Here is an 18,183-nt window from a genome sequence, read left to right on the forward strand (position 1 = left end):
CCAAACCTTGGTCTACAAGAGTACTAAGTAGTCTTCTCTGCTAAGCCACCTACAGACACTTTGTATCTGGCAGTTTTCCCTTGCAAGCTCAGCACCAGCATGCCAAAAAACAAACAAAATAAACAAACAAAAACAACTGCCTAGAATACAAGTCTAAAGAAATGAAGTTCCGCCGGGCGTTGGTGGCGCACGCCTTTAGTCCCAGCACTCGGGAGGCAGAGGCAGGCGGATCTCTGTGAGTTCGAGGCCAGCCTGGTCTACAGAGTGAGTTCCAGGACAGCCTCCAAAACAATTCAGAGACACCCTGTCTCGAAAAACCAAAAAAAAAAAAAAAAAAAAAAATGAAGTTCCTCACTTACTTTATCATGAGAAAGTCACTGTTTCAGTGTTTGAGACTGCCTAGGTTATTTTTTTAAAGAAAGTTCAATCTGGCCTACCTCAATCCACCCTACTTCTGCCTTAACCCCATTCCCCAGTGCTGGGAATACAGGCAAATGTTACCATACCTAGCTCTAGAGTCCTTTAAAAAAATATTTTAGGGCTGGACAGATGGCTCAGAGGTTAAGAGCACTGGCTGCTGTTCTAGAGGACATGGATTCATTCCCAGCAACAACGAGGGGGCTCACAAACATCTATAATGAGATCTGGGGCTCACAACTATCTATAATGAGACCTTCTGTCATGCAAACATACAAGCAGAATGCTGAATACATAATACATTTTTTAAAAAGTTATCCTCTGACTAGACCATGCAAAAACACATAAATACAACTAAATTTTTAAATGCCATGAACCTTGACATTATTTAAGGGAAATGCAATCCCAAACCATAATGAAGCAATGTGTATAATGACACACATCTGATTTCCCACAAGAGAGGCTAAAGCAGAATGTGTTTGAGGCCAGATTCAGCTACAACTCAATAACGAAGGATCTCAAGTAGGTCTCTATACACCTGCACTCACAGTAGCATTGTTCATAGCAGCTACATGCCAGGAACAACCTAAATGCCACTGACACATGAATAAGTAGGCCAAAGGGGTATATGGGTGTATGTGCTGCTCTTAGTCCAGTTCTAGGTGATCTGGCACCCTCTTCTGGCCTCTACACATATATACATGCAGGCAAATCATACACCTAGGATAAGAATAAATAAATCTTTAAAATATAAAATTGATGAATGTTACAACTTGAATGAACCTGAGGACAGACATGAAGCTAAATCAAACATGACATTTACTGAACAAGACATTGATTTTACTTGTATGAGGCACCCACACTAATCAAAATCATGAGATAGAATGTAGAAAGGGAATTATCAAGAGGTTATTTACAAGGAGCTATCATCAAATGGACAGAGGTTAGTTCTGCAAGAAAGACCCTGAAGATAGATGGTGTACAACAACAAATGTTCCTTAGAAACCATTAAACAAAATTTACACCCAAAGTATTTATAATACAAGAAATTTAGAAAAAAAATGAAATAAAAACTCTAAGTGAACTGCAAGTTTTTTACACACTTCCAACTCCAACCAGAAAAAAAAAATTACCCTTTACCTAAATAGTATGTAGCTTCATTACTAAATTCCCAGATTTTGGTCTATTACCTATAGCCAACTATAAAAGATCTCTTAAAAACAAAACAAAAATTTCTAATGTGTTTACTTAATAACACTGTTATAAAGTATCTTTAAAAGATGACAAAGTTTCAAAACTTTCTAGGTACAAAGCACAGTGTAGCTCAAAGGACCTAGCATTTAAGAAAAATGCCAAATGTCCTCCCCAAATTTCCTTCCTAGACATTACTGTGCTTTGATAAAGGAATGTGAAGCTATTCTTACTGGAGCCTTAGGATGACTAAATTATATGTCAATGGAATACTATTGGGAGAAATCTACTACTCAAATGCTACCAAAAATGGGAGCACATAGCAATATAAAATAAGTGGTCTTACATGACACAGCAATTCCTTGTTTTGTTTCAGACTTTACCATTAAGAGCATGAAGCTAAGCTGGGCGTTGGTGGCCCATGCCTTTAATCCCAGCACTTGGGAGGCAGAGGCAGGCGGATCTCTGTGAGTTGGAGGCCAGCCTGGTCTACAGAGCTAGTTCCAGGACAGCCTCCAAAACAATACAGAGAAACCCTGTCTCAAAAAACCAAAAAAAAAAAAAAAAAAAAAAGCATGAAGCTAGCCAACAGCATCACAAGAGGAAAAGGTACAGAAGATAGAAGGAGGCATTTAGATGATGAGTAGCTTTTAATTTTTGTTACAAATCATGACATACCCCTGGAGGCGTGGGTTCATATCCCACTTCTGACACTAGATAATGAGGATATTCAATGCTATAAGGAAAACAATATATTTATTTACCAGAGAGAGAGTCGCACAAGCTAGGAATTAGAAGCGTGGCTGGCTTCCAAGAGAAAAAAGGGAGGGTCCTTTTCCTTTCACTTCCTTTTATATCTACCTGTGTCAGTTTACATGTCCCCGCCCTCACGGGTGGATAGCTTTGTGGGGTTCACTCCTACAGAAAAGGGCAGTAAAATTAATCAGGCACATAAATACATATGATTGTTTAGCCAACTCATCAATTCCATTGGATCAAGTACCATGATCAGCCAGGTGGTGGTGGCAGAGGTGGGCAGATCTGAGTTTGAGGTCAGGTGAGTCTAAAGACTAAAGAATGAGTTCCAGGGGCCAGGCGTTGGTGGTGCACTCCTTTAATCCCAGCACTCGGGAGGCAGAGGCAGGAGGATCTCTGTGAGTTCAAGACCAGCCTGGCCTACAGAGCAAGTTCCAGAACAGCCTCCAAAGTTACAGAGAAACCGTCTTGAAAAACCAAAAAAATAAAAAATAAAAAAATTTAACAGCCTGGCACTCCATGAAGCCAGAAAGTACTTTCAACAAACCTAATAAACTTTACAGATATTTATGTTACAAATACTTTATATACAGATATTTTTTGGAGGTTCCATATTATTTCAACAACCTTTTTTTTTGGCGGGGGCTGTCCTGGAACTCACTCTGTAGACCAGGCTGGCCTTGAACTCACAGAGACTCACTTGACTCTGCCTCCCAAGTGCTGGGATTAAAGGAGTTTACCACCTGGCTATTTCAACAATAGTAATATTACAAGAAGAAAATTGCAAGGAAAGGAAGACAGTTTCTGTACCTAATCTTACTCAGTTTCTCTTGGAACAACTGCATGTCAGCACAGCTAATGTTTTCTCCCTCAGATTTTAAAATGATTGTAATTTCTGAAGTTCTTTAATGTATATGACTTAATCCCATTTTCAGAATACTCTGTAAACTCACCAGCCATATGGCTCCCCAGGAGTCCACATTATTACAGAGCTCCAAAAACAACCACAACTTACAAGAAAACTGATTCCCTTTACACTTGGTTCTTCTCTCACTCTTCACACTTAGTCATACTCTTTCTTCCGCCCACTTTTGTTCACTTTATGTTGCTTTGCCTGCTACCCACTAGTAAAAGCTATTCCGGCTCCTCGGAGTGGAGACACTGTTCACTGCCCTCCAGCCCAGCCTCAACAGAGCCCAGTGGTTCAACTATCAAAGAGGAAATGGGAGGGAGCATGACTTCTTTTTTTTATTTTTCAAGACAGGTTTTCTCTGTATTGTTTTGGAAGCTGTCCTGGAACTCTTTGAAGACCAGGCTAGCCTCGAATTCAGATCCACCTGCCTCTGCCTCCTGAGTGCTGGGATTAAAGGCGTGCGCCACCAACGCCGCCCAACTTCAAATATTTGACAAACCAGATGGTGGCACACACCTTTAATCCTAGCACTTGGGAGGCCGAGGCAGGCAGATCTGTGTAAGTTTGAGGCTAGCCTGATCTACAAAGCGAGCTCCAGGACAGCCAGGGCTGTTACACAGAGAAGCCCTGTCTCAAAAAAGAAAAATTTTTATTAAAATAACCAAGGAACTACTAGGAAGGATCAACAATGGCTTCTTTTAAAAAGTAAAGGGTTGCCAGGCATTGGTAGCACACACCTTTAATCCCAGTAATCCGGAGGCAGATGCAGGCAGATCTCTGTGCGTTCAAGACCAGCCCGGTCTACAGAGCTAGTTCCAGCTGTCTCGAAAAACAAAAACAAAAACAAAAAAAAAAAAAAAAAAGGGTTAGCCAGTCGGTGGTAGTGCACACCTTTAGACCCAGCACTTATGAGACAGAGGCCAGCCTGGTTTACAAAGCAGGTTCCAAAGGTGCAGAGAAACCTTGTCTCCAAAAGCAAAACAAAACAAAAAACAAAAAGGGTTAAATCTCTAATCTCCATGACTGAAATTCCCTTGTTATATTTCAAGTATCTTAAAAAGTATTGTCAATTAATTGCTTAAGAGAGTAAAACAGAATAACCTTTAAGCTACCCATTGTGAAAAGGAAGAGACCTAAGCAACACTTAAATCTTCATAGAGTTAATTAAGAATGTCCAGGGAAAAAACAAAAAAAGAAAGCCTCCCATAGTAAACTGATATGCTTCCCACATGGATTTGGAACTCAACCCATCTGCAGAAACATTAGGGAAACTGTAGGCAATATTTGAGAAAATAAAATTACATCGAAAGAATTTACATTCAAGTTATACACACCTTGGTTAGTATAAAAACCCCATTGAAAAAAACAGAAATAACACCCCATCTCTATTCATGAATACAAACCGGACAGAACACAAGGATTCCAAACCTGGGACGAGAAACATTAAATTCTTAGGACTGAAGTTGTCCTCTATCAGGAATTTGGGGGGAGGGGATATTTCCACTACAGTCAACCCTTCAATTATTTGGTCTGCCTTATTGTTCACACGGCTGTTAAAGAAAAAAAAATGGAAACAACTGATGGCTACTCCACATTTTACATGTTGGGAGGGACGTAGTAACAGCAGGGTGAGGCTCACAGCATCCTCCTGCCTCGGTCACATCAGATTCTCCGGCGGAATCAGGGACAGCGGTGACAACCACACCCCTGAGGGGTGCCAGCAGCCCGCAGGTTTGACTCAGAGCAGGATTCCCAGGCTTACCACACCCCCTCGGCGACACGGGAACGCACACCGATTTCACGCCGCGATCGCCGCCTCACGCCCCCTCCCGCACGCAGGCGACTCCCCGGCTTCCGCCTCGCTCCTCGCCGACTCTGGTACCCAGCGACCACCGGCCTCTGGCGCCCGCCTCCGGTCCGCGGCCCAAGCCACCGGCTCGAGGGCGCGCCCCCGGCCCACGCCCCCGTCGCCGCCTCCGCCCAGGGCGGCTCGCCGCTCACCTGGCCGCCGGCTCCTCCCTTGCCTCCTGCTCGGCCTGCCGCCGCCTGGGAGCAAACACGGGCCGCGGGAAGTCCGCTGAGGAGGGGGAGGGGGCGGGATGCCGGGAGCCGCCTCCTTTCTCCTCGCCGCCGGCTCCCGCAGCCAGGCCGCGCGTCCTCGCCCACTCGCCCACTTTCTCACGGCCTCGAGGGTGTCGGCCGGCCTCCCCCTTCCCCCCACACGCCCGTACTCTTCGTTCCCACACGCTCTCGCCCGGCCGCCGCTCGCTCGCTCGCTCCCTCCCTCGCCTGTCGCTCGACCGTGCGCGCGCGCGGGACCCCTCACACACACACCACGCAAACACACACCACACGAACACACGAACACACACACACACACAGCGCGCGACGCCGCCGAGGCCGCCCCGCGTCCCCCAGACAGAGGCGCCGCGCGCCCCCCGCCCGAGCCGAGGACCCGCGCGGCCCCGCCCCCCGGCGCCGCACTCGCGGGCGGGGGGCGAGGAGCGGGGGGCGGGGCGGCGAGCGCGCCCCGGCGGACGGACACCTGCGTGGGGACCGCCCCGCCGGCCGGAGGGGAGCCGCGGGGCGCGCGCCTTCGCTCGCGAGGGGGCCACGCGGGCGCTCCGAGGACGCGCGCCTCGCCACCCGCCCCCAAACCGTCCTCTCGGAGCGGGGAAAACGGGTGGGGGGCGAGGATTGTTCCGCTCGGCACCGCGAGAGTAGGCCCTGCCGTTGTGCGCCCTCCCGCCCGCGCTCCCCCTCTCGGGGCTGCGGCCGTGCGCGCTTTGATGCCCGCCGAGCCTCCCTCGCGAGGTCTGGCCTGGGGACTCGGGCGGCTCGCAGTGGCGCCAGCATTGCTCCCTGGTGCCCTGCCTCCCGAGAAGGCAGAGGTTTGGGGACAAAGATGATGGTAACGGTAATAGTCCTGATCCGCGAATGCACCGAAGACGACACCTTTCCGTAGGGGAAAGGCGCCTTAACTGCAGCCTCAGCCGAGCGTGCTACTAGTGCTAAGGGATGCTGAGGCAGGAGGATCACCGGCCACAAAAGAAAAACGTTATCATAAATTGTTTGCCTGGGCCGGTTCAAAGGCAAGACAGGGAAGCTAGAGCCAGCTCGGGCTCTTACAAACCAATATGCATACAAAGGAGCTCCCCGAGTTGATGTTAGAATAAACATCATACATTTAGGAGCATTTCCTAATAAAACCTTATAAAAATCATCGTCCAAAAAAGAGACTAACATTTGACCATGCTCCACTGCTTAACTTCCTTTTCTACCCCGTGAAAGAAGCCAAGGGTGAGGAGTGACCATCCTTCTTTACATTGAAAATTCATTCCCAAATAACTTCTGTCACCATCCCCACCCCCATCTCAAATCACATCAGCCAACAACTTTTCTCTGTGCCTCTTAATCATTTCATTCTCTTGACAGTCCTGAAGACCTGCAGTGGTTCTCAAACCGTGGGTTTCAACCCTTTGGGAGACTAACGACCCTTTCACAGAGCTCACCTAAGACCATCGGAAAACACAATTCATAACAGTAGCACAATTACAATTATGAAGTACCAACGAAAATAATCCTATAGTTGGGGATCACCACAACCTGAGGAACTGTATTAGACAGAAAGGTTGAAAACCCCGAGCCTAGAAGGTGGACAAAATGACTCAGAGGGTAAATAAAGGCACCTGTGCACCTCTGCCAAGCAAAAGGACCGGTTCCCGCCGGGCGTTGGTGGCGCACGCCTTTAATCCCAGCACTCCGGAGGCAGACGCAGGCGGATCTCTGTGAGTTCGAGGCCAACCTGGTCTACAGAGCAAGTTCCAGGACGGCCTCCAAAACAATACAGAGAAACCCTGTCTCAAAAAACCAAAAATAAAAAAATAAAAAAAAAGGACCAGTTCCACAAGTGTGACCTATCTCTGCATCTTTCTCTATAGGTGTATATACATTTTAAGAGCTATACCGTTACCTGGGCTGGGAACAGCGGGAGTCACGCTGCTGATACTGATTGCTGGCTCTACTTAGCCTCTTTGCCTGAAAAAAAAAAAAAAAGAAAAAGTGATTTTTAAAAGAGTTACCTATTTCATCTAGAATTGAATAAGGAGCTAGTAAGCACAGCAGTACATACACAGAGACAGAGAGAGAGAGAGAGAGAGAGAGAGAGAGAGAGAGAGAGAGAGAGAGAGAGAGAGAGGGAGGGAGAGAGGGAGGGAGAGGGGAGAATGGCAGAGAGAGTTAAACAGAGCATGAATAGCTTGTTCCTGCTACTGTAACACAATCGGATTGATAGTAACCATGCACCTTCCAGAAAACGGAGGTTGGGCAAGCGAAGCTGTAAGTAGCGTTTTCTCTCAACTCACTGGCCACTTGCAACTTAAAAATGCTATCTATTATCTATCACATTGCAATTCCCTGCCGGACATCTGAGTGTATACAATAGTGGTGATATTTTCTTTATGGTCTAACACATAAAGTTTGTCTGAAAATCAGAGTGCAAAGCTCGACACACTAGTTGCCCGGCCCGCTGTGCAGCCTGTATCCGAGAATGTGGCGAGGGAGTTGGGATTGACGACAAAGATACCTGTCAGTGGCTCCCAGGAGGATCCTCAAGAAGGCTTCTCAAGAAGGCTCTCTTTTATTCCTACCCTGGCTAGTTATTATATACGTTGGCCCTAGAGGCGGAGGTGGGTGGGTCAGGAAGAGGCAGTTAGTCTTTGGAAAAGGTTGAGATTAGGGCGTTTCCATGGGCCAGCCCTTATCAGGAACTTATTGCCCTAGGCACTGTATTGTTTTTACTAAACATGTTTTTTGCAAACATTGTTTTACAGCTGCCTGTTCACAAACTGATGGGGAAATGGGCCTCCGGCCAAGGTCTGTTATTCCCACACTAGTTAGCCACAGAGGCCAGGCACTCAGGAGGGAGAGCAGGCAGATCTCGGTGAATTCGAAGCCAGCGTGGTCTACAAGAGCTAGCTAGTTCCAAGCCAGGCGTTGGTAGCACAAGCCTTTAATCCCAGCACTAGGGAGCCAGAGGCAGGCAGATCTGTTAGTTTGAGGCTAGCCTGATCTACAGAGGGAGTTCCAGGACAGCCTCCAAAACAATAGAGAGAAGCCCTGTCTCAAAAAACCAAAAAAAAAAAAAAAAAAAAAAAAAAGGAGCTAGTTCCAGGCCAACCTCCAAAGCATCCTGCCTTAAAAAAAAAAAAAAAAAAAAAAAGGAAAAACCAAGGCAGGACATGGGTGGCACACACCTTTAATCCCAGCACTCTGGAGGGAGAGGCAGGCTGATCTCTGTGATTCCAGGTCAGCCTCCAAAACTACAGAGAAACCCTATCTGGAAAAACCAAAAAAAAAAAAAAAGAAAAGAAAAGGTGGGGGATTGGTGGATTGGAGGCACACGCCTTTAATGCCAGCACTAGAGAGGCAGAGGCAGGAAGTTTTCTGTGAATTTGAAGCCAGCCTGATCTACAGAGGGAGTTCCAGGACAGCCTCCAAAACAATAGAGAAAAACAGTGTCTCAAAAAAACCAAAAAAAGAAAAAAAAAGAGCTAATTCCAGGATAACCTCCAAAGCACCCTACCGGGGAGGGGGGGGGAATCCAAGGCAGCAGGAGGGGGGAGGGGAGCTGTGGGTGGCACACAACATTAATCCCTGCACTCAGGAGGCAGAGGCAGGCAGATCTCTGTGAGTTCGAGGCCAGCCTGGTCTACAGAGTGAGTTCCAGGACAGCCCCCAAACCTACAGAGAAACCCTGTCTGGAGACACAAAACAAACAAACAAACAAAAAAGAACGCCAGCTGATATTCCAGAGGTCCCGAGTTAAATTCACAGTCATGTGGTGGTGGTTCCCAACCATCTGTAATGAGATCTAGTGCCTTCTTTTGGCCTGCAGGGATGCCTGCAGACAGAACCCTGAGCTACACGACATTGATTCAATCTGAAAGGAACAGAGTTTACACAAAGGTGATCTCAGCACTTGGGATCCCACACCTTTAATCCCAGCTCTGGAGAGGAATATAAGGTGGGAGGCAACAGGACCTCAGTGCAGTGAGGTTTGGTGCACACAGAAGCAGTCGGGAAGGTCTGAGGACAGGATCGCCGCTTTGGTCTGAGCGTCAGTAGAGGTAAGAACTCTCTAGCTCCTGCCCGCTTTGCCTCTCTTCTTCAGCTTTACCCCCAATTAATACCAAGTAGAATTTGTGCTATGTACGATATTGGTTTTGATGCATGATAATGGGAGAAAGCCAAAAGCAGTGTTGTTTTAAAAAACAAAGCCAATGGCGGCGCGGCCCTTGGTCTTAATAGTGTATAAGAAGGCAGACACACGTGAGGGGCCTGGAAAAGATGGAAAAGTAAGAGAAAGATCATCCCCAGGCTTTGCTCTAAAGGCGAATGCCAGCATTCCGGTCTATATCCTTTGGAAGGCTTCCTTAGCCACAACTGAGGAGCAGAATATGTTATATACTATGTTCATAAAAATCCCCTGAGGGATGCCGGGCGATGATAGCCCACACCTTTAAGTCCAGCACTCGGGAGGCAGAGGCAGGCTGATCTACAACAGCTAGTTCCAGGACAGCGTGGGAAGCCACAGAGAAACCCTACCTCTGAAATCCAGCTCCCCCCACCCCATCCCCACACCAAGAAAATGCCTTGAGGGGTAGATAAAACAAGCATGATAAACTGCACGGTATCCAATGGCATAAGCAAGTTACAAGCAAACACTTAGGGTTAATAGACCTTGTTCAGTTATTACGTATGCCTTGAGCTTAGTAATCGACACTTGGTACAAGTTGGTACCCAGCTTTACAACAGTCAGCTCTTAAACTGGATTCCTAGAACTGCTCTATGGACTTTTGGAGTTAATGCAAAGATCGCTCTGCTTCAGTTGCTCTAAGGATACGGCTTATTTTAAACTGTTCTGTTGTCAGAACCCTTAGAAGAACCAATCAATAATCACTTAACTTTTTGGAATAAAGTGATGGTGCTGAAATCACCATTCCCACCTGGGAAACCCAGGCTAAGAGTGGCCATACCTGGTTCAGTCACATCGCTGAGCTTCATGCTTGGGTTGCCTGAACAGTCGTGTCTCATAGATTCTTTAACGTGTGCTTTATTATAAGTGAGTTTGTTGTTGTTGTTGTTGTTGTTGTTGTTGTTGGACCTAAGGCAGGCTCTGTCGTCTGACCGCAGCTGCCTCTCAGGATGAAGGTGGACATGTACCTAGACCCTTCCCTGGCCTATCGACCTGAAGTGGCCCCAGAGCTGAGCGCAAGCAAGGCCAGCTTCCGCAACTACACCGCAGGCCCACTGCTGGATCGAGTCTTTAGCACCTACAAGCTCATGCACACACACCAGACGGTGGACTTCGTCAACAGGAAACATATCCAGTTTGGAGGCTTCTCACACAAGAAAATGACGGTCATGGAGGCTGTGAACATGCTAGATGACCTGGTGGACGAATCTGACCCGGATGTAGACTTCCCCAACTCCTTTCATGCATTCCAGACAGCGGAGGGCATCCGGGAAGCCCACCCAGACAAAGACTGGTTCCACCTGGTTGGACTCCTGCATGATCTGGGAAAGATCCTGGCTCTGTGGGGGGAACCTCAGTGGGCCGTGGTTGGAGACACTTTTCCCGTGGGCTGCCGTCCCCAGGCCTCTGTGGTCTTCCGGGACTCTACTTTCCAGGACAACCCTGATCTCCAGGACCCTCGGTACAGCACGGAACTTGGCATGTACCAGCCCTACTGTGGACTGGAGAATGTCCTGATGTCCTGGGGCCATGACGAGTACCTCTACCAGGTGATGAAGTTCAACAGGTTCTCCCTGCCCCCTGAGGCCTTCTACGTGGTGCGATTCCACTCCTTCTACCCATGGCACACGAGCGGTGACTACCTACAGCTGTGCAGTCAGCAGGACCTGCGTATGCTGCCCTGGGTGCAAGAGTTCAACAAGTTTGACCTCTACACCAAGAGCCCTGAGCTGCCAGATGTGGACAGCCTGCGGCCCTACTATCAGAGGCTGATTGACAAGTACTGCCCAGGCATCCTGAGCTGGTGAATGGTTTCCAACAGCCTCCCACCGTTGAAGAGCAGCACCCGGGCTGGACACCATCAGGCACAGCAGTGGCCCACTCCAGCCTTGCTCAGGGCCCCTGGACGCCTGCCCACAGTCTCCACCTGGTGTGCTTGAGGACCCTTGAACCAGATTTCAATAAAGACAGACAGTGCTTTAAACAGAAAAAGTATTTTGTGTTTGTGTAGTTTCTTTCGACCGACTTAATTATATACCCACTGGGCTTTGTTTTGTTTTCAAGACAGAGTTGCTGTGTAGCCCTGGCTATCCTAGAGCTGGCCTCAACTCAGGGAGAGACCCAGCTGCCTCTGCCTCGGCCTTGCCGGTACTGGGACTAAAGGCCCACACCACCACCGCCTGGTCTTTCACAAATTTTAAACTTACTTCATTCGTATGGATTTTGTTACCCCTGTGTCAGGACACCCCCTGCATCCCATGCGGTTACAGATGTTGATGAGCCACCATACCATGTGAGGACTAGGAATTGAACCTGGCTCTCTAGGAACAGCCAGTGCGAACCACCGAACAGGAGTCTCCAGCCTCCCAACGCAAAGTTTTTCACTGCTCAATTGATGTTGTTCTGAAGGTGGGAAGTCAGCTAAATGTCCTGGAAAGGCACACTGTGTAGGTGAGGCTACAGCCCTGGAGTCAGATAAGTCTTGGTTGAAACCCCAGCTTTACTTGCTAGTTATACAGGATCGCTGCCTATTAACCTCTACAAACCTCAGGTTTTTTGTGCATCAATAAGATAAATACCTTATTAGCACTGATTTATTAAATTATGAGGATTAATGAAATTATCCAAAATTAATGCAGTTTAACATAACTCAAACATAGCAAGAATTCAGTAAATAGTGACTGTTATTCAAGATGATACCAAATAGCTTAGTAGCAAAGAGAAATATTTTTTGTCACGTGTGACAGTAATACAAATAGTTATATTTGAATGTGTGTCCATGGGTGTGGAACCAATAAATATCATCTCTGTCCTGGTGTATTTAATGGGTCTATGGAGAGAGAGTCTGGAAGTGCTTGGTGAAGGGAAAGATGGACTTTGAGTGTGGGATCTCTGACTCTCTTCAATATCAAATAAGATTTATCTGCCCAGATCCAATTGCTCTGCTTGTTAGTAACCTAGGCTGACCTGGAACTCGTAGTCCTCCAGCCTCAGCCTCTTGAGTGCTGAAATAACAGGGGTGCCTAACACACTAGGTGCCTGGAGTGTTTTTTGTGCATGCGCGTTTGCTTGGTTTGCTTTGGGTTTGGTTTAGCTTGAGGGGAGCAAGGTCTAGCCTAGGCTGGTCTGGGACTCTGTGGAGGGGACTGATTACAGACGTGGATTACAGGTGTGGATCACCATACCCAGATCCTGAAAACTCTTGGTTCTACTTCTCTGCATTGGTGTCTATTAATATCAAACCCACTACCAAAAAAAAAACAACAAAAAAAAACAAACAACAACAAAAAAAAAGCCATTCATACACCCAGCAACAGCAAAATTTGTCGGGTTCCCCCAGGTTATAAAACAAGTAAAAATCTTTAAAGTGCCCTGTAGGCACCATCTGTTGTGAATCTTCTCCTGAGGTTCAAGACAAGCTGGAATTTGAATAAAAATGAAGGACTCAAAACTGCAAAGGAGAACTGAAAAGTAGAATACAGTAGGGATCCCAGGGTGGTTAGCTGCACCGAATGGATGCTCCATGGCGCATCTAACTGCAAAATTCATGCGGCTACAGCAGAGGTACTGGGTGTCCTGTGTCAGCATCTCTGTCAGCAGACAAACAGTTGCTGAATCTACTTCTCCTGGCGGCTTCCACTGCCAGAGTCAGCCGGCTAGAGCCAGCCAGGCTGCAGACCCCGCAGTTAGAATAGCTAAAGGCTGGTCAAGCCTTGCCCCACCCACTTTCCCCTCTCCATTTCTACACGTTAAACTGTGTGCCTCTCTCTAACTATGCTTAGATAATGCTCACAGCCGACACAAAGGACGATGCAGTTGGGAAAGCTCCCATCGTGGTAGAATCAAAGAATGATACGGTTGAAAGAATGGAAATCTTAGAGAGGCAAGCCTCTCTCCCTTTCCTTAATTGCATCTGGTTGTGAGATTCCCCTTCCCCGCCCCCGCCAGAGGAAATCAATCACCCGGGAAGCTTGCTTAAAATGAAGGCCGTGTGGTTCCCCCACCTGAGCCACTAAGCTTCTAAAACTGTTTCCAACTCTGCATTTTTTAACAGCCACGCAGGGTGATTAGTGCACATGAACGTTCCTGAAGAGAGCTAGATAGCCATCTGCAAAATGCTGTTTATTTAAAGCACTCAACACATATAAATTCTATGTAGCCTCCAGCAACCTCATAAGGTTGAGCAAATATTGTTAGCCCCCCTCCCAAAGCAGAAAGGTGAGACAAGGAGGTTAAATCACCGGTGATAATTTCCTGCTCTCTTGACTGCCTGTTCATCCGGGGTATTTTCAAATATATCAATTTTGAAAGGCTTGAGGATTTGGGGGCAGTGATGGCACACACATGCCTTTAATCCCAGCATTTGGGAGGCAAGGCGGATCTCTGTGAGTTCGAGGCCAGCCTGGTCTATAAAGCTATACAGAGAAACCCTGTCTCAAAAACCAAACAAACAAGCAAACAAAAAGATGTGCACATGGCTTGCCAACATTTTTAGCTGGGCAGTGGTAGAAGCCAGCCTGGAGTGAGTTCCAGGACAGCCTCCAAAGCCACTGAGAAACTGTCTCGAAACACCTCCCCGTCCCCCCCAAAAAAAAGAAATTTGAAAAGGCAAAGTGTTCTCTTCTAGAAACAATAATGCCAACTAAAGGGGGGGGGAGAAAAAAAGGAAAGGATGTCTCCTCGCTTAGATGAAAGAAAACCGGGCTGACTTAGTGACAATTTACCGATGGACTTCAACTTCAGAAGAGAGTACATTCAAACCACATAACAGTTGTTACAGATGTCAACCTTCTATGGCACCATCAGCACCCCGAATGACTAACAAACATACACAGATTTAATTAATTCAAGCATCTTAAAGGGCTGGCACTGCCATAATTGTACTGCTCTGCTTTGTCATATATGGTGACAATATATAAATATAAAATGAAAGAACATAGCTGGGTGTGGTGCCACGTGCCTTAATCCTAGTACTCCCGAGCTGGGTCTCTTGAGCTCCAGGACAGCCAGGGCTACCTACAGAAACCCTGTTTCGAAAAACAAACAAAACAAAACAAAGGAAAAGAATGTAACGAGAGAACCCTACTGGCTGAAATTCGTGTCCCTGTCCACTGCTCAGAAAGTTTGTTCTGCCCAAAGCCTCCCTTTGTTGTTTTGAATGGTCTCACTGTGTAGGTCAGAGTGTCTCTGCCTCCCCAGTGTTGGGCGTAAAGGTGTGCCCAGTTTCACACTAATGCTGTTTCTTCATTTTGTTTTAAAACATCTCTACTCTCTTGGCTTCAAAAAAAAATCATTGAGCTATTTATTTGTCACCTCTGCTCTTCCGTCAGCTCCAGAATCCCTGAACACCCCTTTGACTTCTCTTTCAGCTTGAGTTCTATCCTATACAAGCAAATGTGACGGCAAGACAAGATAGCAAGGAAAAATGAAAAAAAAAACAAAAAACGAGAAAAACAGGGCTTGGAGGGAGTTCAAGGTCCTCCTCAGCTCCCTCTCAAATGAAGGCTAGCCTAAACTGCATGATACCCTATCTCAAAAACAAGGGAAAATACACAGTAAATGTAGTAAAACCAAATAGGATTAACCAGTGAGGTGTCTCGTGCCTGTAAACCAGAAAACTCAGGAAACCCAGGCAACAGTCTCAAGAGAGTCCAAAGTTCCGTGTTTAAGAGCACTGGTTCGATTCCCAGAACCCACATACTGGCTTACTTGAAGGGCTCCCTGGGAGGGTACCAGACACACATATGATGCACAAATATACATGCAGTACAGGTACAACACATACATATAAAATGATAATAAGTCCTTTTTAAAGATTCATTTATTTATTCACAGTGTTGTTTTTTTACTTAAATTAGAAACAAGCTTGTTGCCCGGAGTTGGTGGCACAAACCTTTAATCCCAGCACTCGGGAGGCAGAGGCAGGCGGCTCTCTGTGAGTTTGAGACCAGCTTGCTCTACAAGAGCTAGTTCCGGGACAGCCTCCAAAGCCACAGAGAAACCCTGTCTCAAAAAACAAACAAACAAGCAAACAAAAGTTATCAGGTGCCTGATTCTTCAGATAACTTATAGATTATTTTGATCAGTAATAAATAAATCCATTTAAATCCTAAGAGGATTTACTAAAGTCACAGAAGCTTTTGTTCATCATCATGGCTTTTACTCTTCTGATGTGAAAAGTATTTTCTAAGACCAAAAAACATTTCAAGGTGTCAGGGGACCTGCTGACACGTGGGGAACAAAAAGGGTTTAGCAGGAAATCCAGTTGAGTAGAAAAAAACAGGATTCAGTGTCTAACAGATAGACGGAAAGTAGGTCAGTGTCCCTGCCAGTCACAGCTGGCGGAGGATGATGTGGTGAGATGAAGGGGGAGGCTGGAATTTAAGGAGGGGAGTGGAGAGACTGCACACACGAGACTGTGTGACAGAGACAAGTGTACAGGACCGAGGTAAGTCAGCCTTTGTAGACTGATGGAAGAAATAGTTGAAGCAGAAATCCCCCTCCTGCCTCCCTTGTCTCCTACCTCTACATCCAGTCTGCTGGAGACAAAGAACTCATGGAAACAATGGGAAACAGACAAATCTGCAAAAGGTTGATTAATGAAGAAAACTCTAGGAATTAGTCAGATAATCCAGACGACAGGAAACTAGAAGGAAAGGGTTTAGGAAATGATGGCTGAAGAAAAGAAGAGGCAGGCAGATCAGGAGCAGTGCAAAAGTCATCTTGAGTGTGTCACTGTGGTGATTTCTAGTTTCCTAGGTTTAACTGACAGGAACATAATGCTGGGAAAGGAAGACATCACAGTAGTAGAAACTACTAATTAAGAATATAAAATGGACCAGGCGTTGATGGCACATGTCTTCAATCCCAGCACTGGGGATGCAGAGGCAGGCGGATCTCTGTGAGTTCGAGGCCAGCCTGGTCTACAGAGCGAGTTCCAGGACAGCCTCCAAAACAACACAGAGAAACCCTGTCTTGGAAAAAAAAAAAAGAATATAAACTACACTGGATGGTGGTGGCACATGCCTTTAATCTCATCCCTTGAGAGACTGAAGCAGGTAGATCTCTGTGAGTTCCAGGCCAACCTGGTCTACAAAGTGAGTTCCAAAACAGTCATAACTACATAGAAAAACCCTGTCTCAAAAAAAAAAAAAGAAAGAAAGAAAGAAAGAAAGAAAGGAAAAAGAGAAAAAACAAAGGAATATACATAGTAGATAGCTGGGTGGTGGTGCTTGACTTTATTTCTAGCACTTGAGGTGGAGAGGCAGGTGGATCTGTGAGTTTTGGGCTACATTGGTCTACATAGTCAGTTCTAGGTCAGCCAAGGCTACAAAGGGAAAAATGGACTTTTCTCTTCTACCTTCACCCAGGCAAAAGTCCATTTCCTGTGGTTACCTGTCGAGTGTTACCTGCCATAGCATCTCCTTCCAGGTGTGGGTGGCCCAGGTTAAATTGAAGTAAATTAGCAATAATGTTGGTTCTTAGAATGTAGAGGCGTTTCGGTATCTGTGCTTTTGAAATTAGCTATGAACCTCAGACATTATTTTCATCATCAAAACCATTCTCTAACCCTGTTCCATGGATCCCAGAAAAGAACCAAAGTCCTTCCAATTGTGCCCAATCAGTCTCCTATACCACCACCAGCAACAGATTCTGAATCCCCTGAACAGTTTAGGCTCCTCTCATAATAATCGTTAAGATTTGAATCACCCTGGTGTAACCAAAATATGCACATAACACACACACTTAAAGCATGCCCAGAAATGAGGTGGACGAGGACACCCCCAAACTAGGAAAACTGGGGTTGTCAGGCACCCATATCTGAAGTGTGCAACGCTTTTCATCACCCTCCCACTCAGAAATTTCCTCCCCTCCTAAGGAAGGAATTTGTTTACACTCGCTTTCTTCTTTCTTTCCCTCTTTCTCTTCTTGTACCAGCTCTGTTCCCACCTCACATTGCCCTTGCATTGTCTTCTAGATTCAGACTTTGTTGTGTCTTGGCTTAATCTGTTAGCCCTCCACTAAACTTTCACAGAGAGATCTGGGACTGGAAACATCGCAGTTGGCAAAAAGCCAATCACGCATACCACAGAGCCACAAGCAAGCACTTGGACTGCAAAATCTTTTCAACAATCCATTCCTGGTTCTTTCAATCAGCAGTTCACACAGACCCATGATCAGAAAGAAACAACGCACACATTGGAAAACATGTTGCCTACACAAGCCCTCTGCAGTGAGCTCACAAAGGCGCAATGTCTACAGAAAGGTCTTTGCTGGCTGCACACACAGGCGATGCATTCTCCACCCCTTCCTAACCCGTGCTGACTGGCTCTTTCTTCCAGACGCTTCCTCCCCTCCTGCTGCCTTGCCGTGGCACCGCTTCCCTCCCTGTAGTCCCAAATTCTAACTGCCTGCCATCCATCAATCTCCCGACAAATCCTTAAGCAAGGCGATAGTTTCCTGAAGTTCCTTTCGCCCAGACCAGGAATTTGAATTTGATCTAGCTAAAGGACAGTTCAAATAGAATCTGCTTTGGCTTATTTCTTCAGCTTCTAATTTTTTTTTTCTGAGACAGGGTTTTTTTCCTGTGTGGCTTTGGAGCCTGTCCTGGAACTAGCTCTTGTAGACTAAGCTGGTCTCCTCACAGAGA

General features: G+C 46.5%; 2 protein-coding genes across 5 annotated transcripts in view; one reads left to right on the top strand and one right to left on the bottom strand.

Moving 5' to 3' along the window:
• The window catches only part of Rimklb (ribosomal modification protein rimK like family member B), a 33,327-nt gene extending 27,624 nt beyond the window's left edge, over window positions 1-5,703 (bottom strand). For 3 of the 4 annotated variants that reach the window (XM_040738188.1, XM_040738190.1, XM_040738187.1), the window contains exon 1: window positions 5,279-5,703. The gene's annotated coding sequence lies outside the window, so the exon portion shown is untranslated. Of the gene's footprint in view, window positions 1-5,039; window positions 5,143-5,278 lie in introns of those variants that run through there. The other variant, XM_040738189.1, reaches the window with a different exon arrangement.
• A 4,605-nt stretch (window positions 5,704-10,308) lies between these two features.
• Window positions 10,309-11,502, top strand: LOC101842482 (inositol oxygenase-like). The gene has a single exon (XM_021224686.2). It carries the CDS (start codon window positions 10,484-10,486, stop codon window positions 11,339-11,341), a length of 858 nt encoding a protein of 285 aa, XP_021080345.2. The 5' UTR covers window positions 10,309-10,483; the 3' UTR covers window positions 11,342-11,502.
• Window positions 11,503-18,183: the final 6,681 nt, after the last annotated feature.

The sequence above is a fragment of the Mesocricetus auratus genome, unplaced genomic scaffold (assembly GCF_017639785.1).
Source record: "Mesocricetus auratus isolate SY011 unplaced genomic scaffold, BCM_Maur_2.0 Super-Scaffold_100676, whole genome shotgun sequence".
Taxonomy (NCBI): Eukaryota; Metazoa; Chordata; class Mammalia; order Rodentia; family Cricetidae; genus Mesocricetus; species Mesocricetus auratus.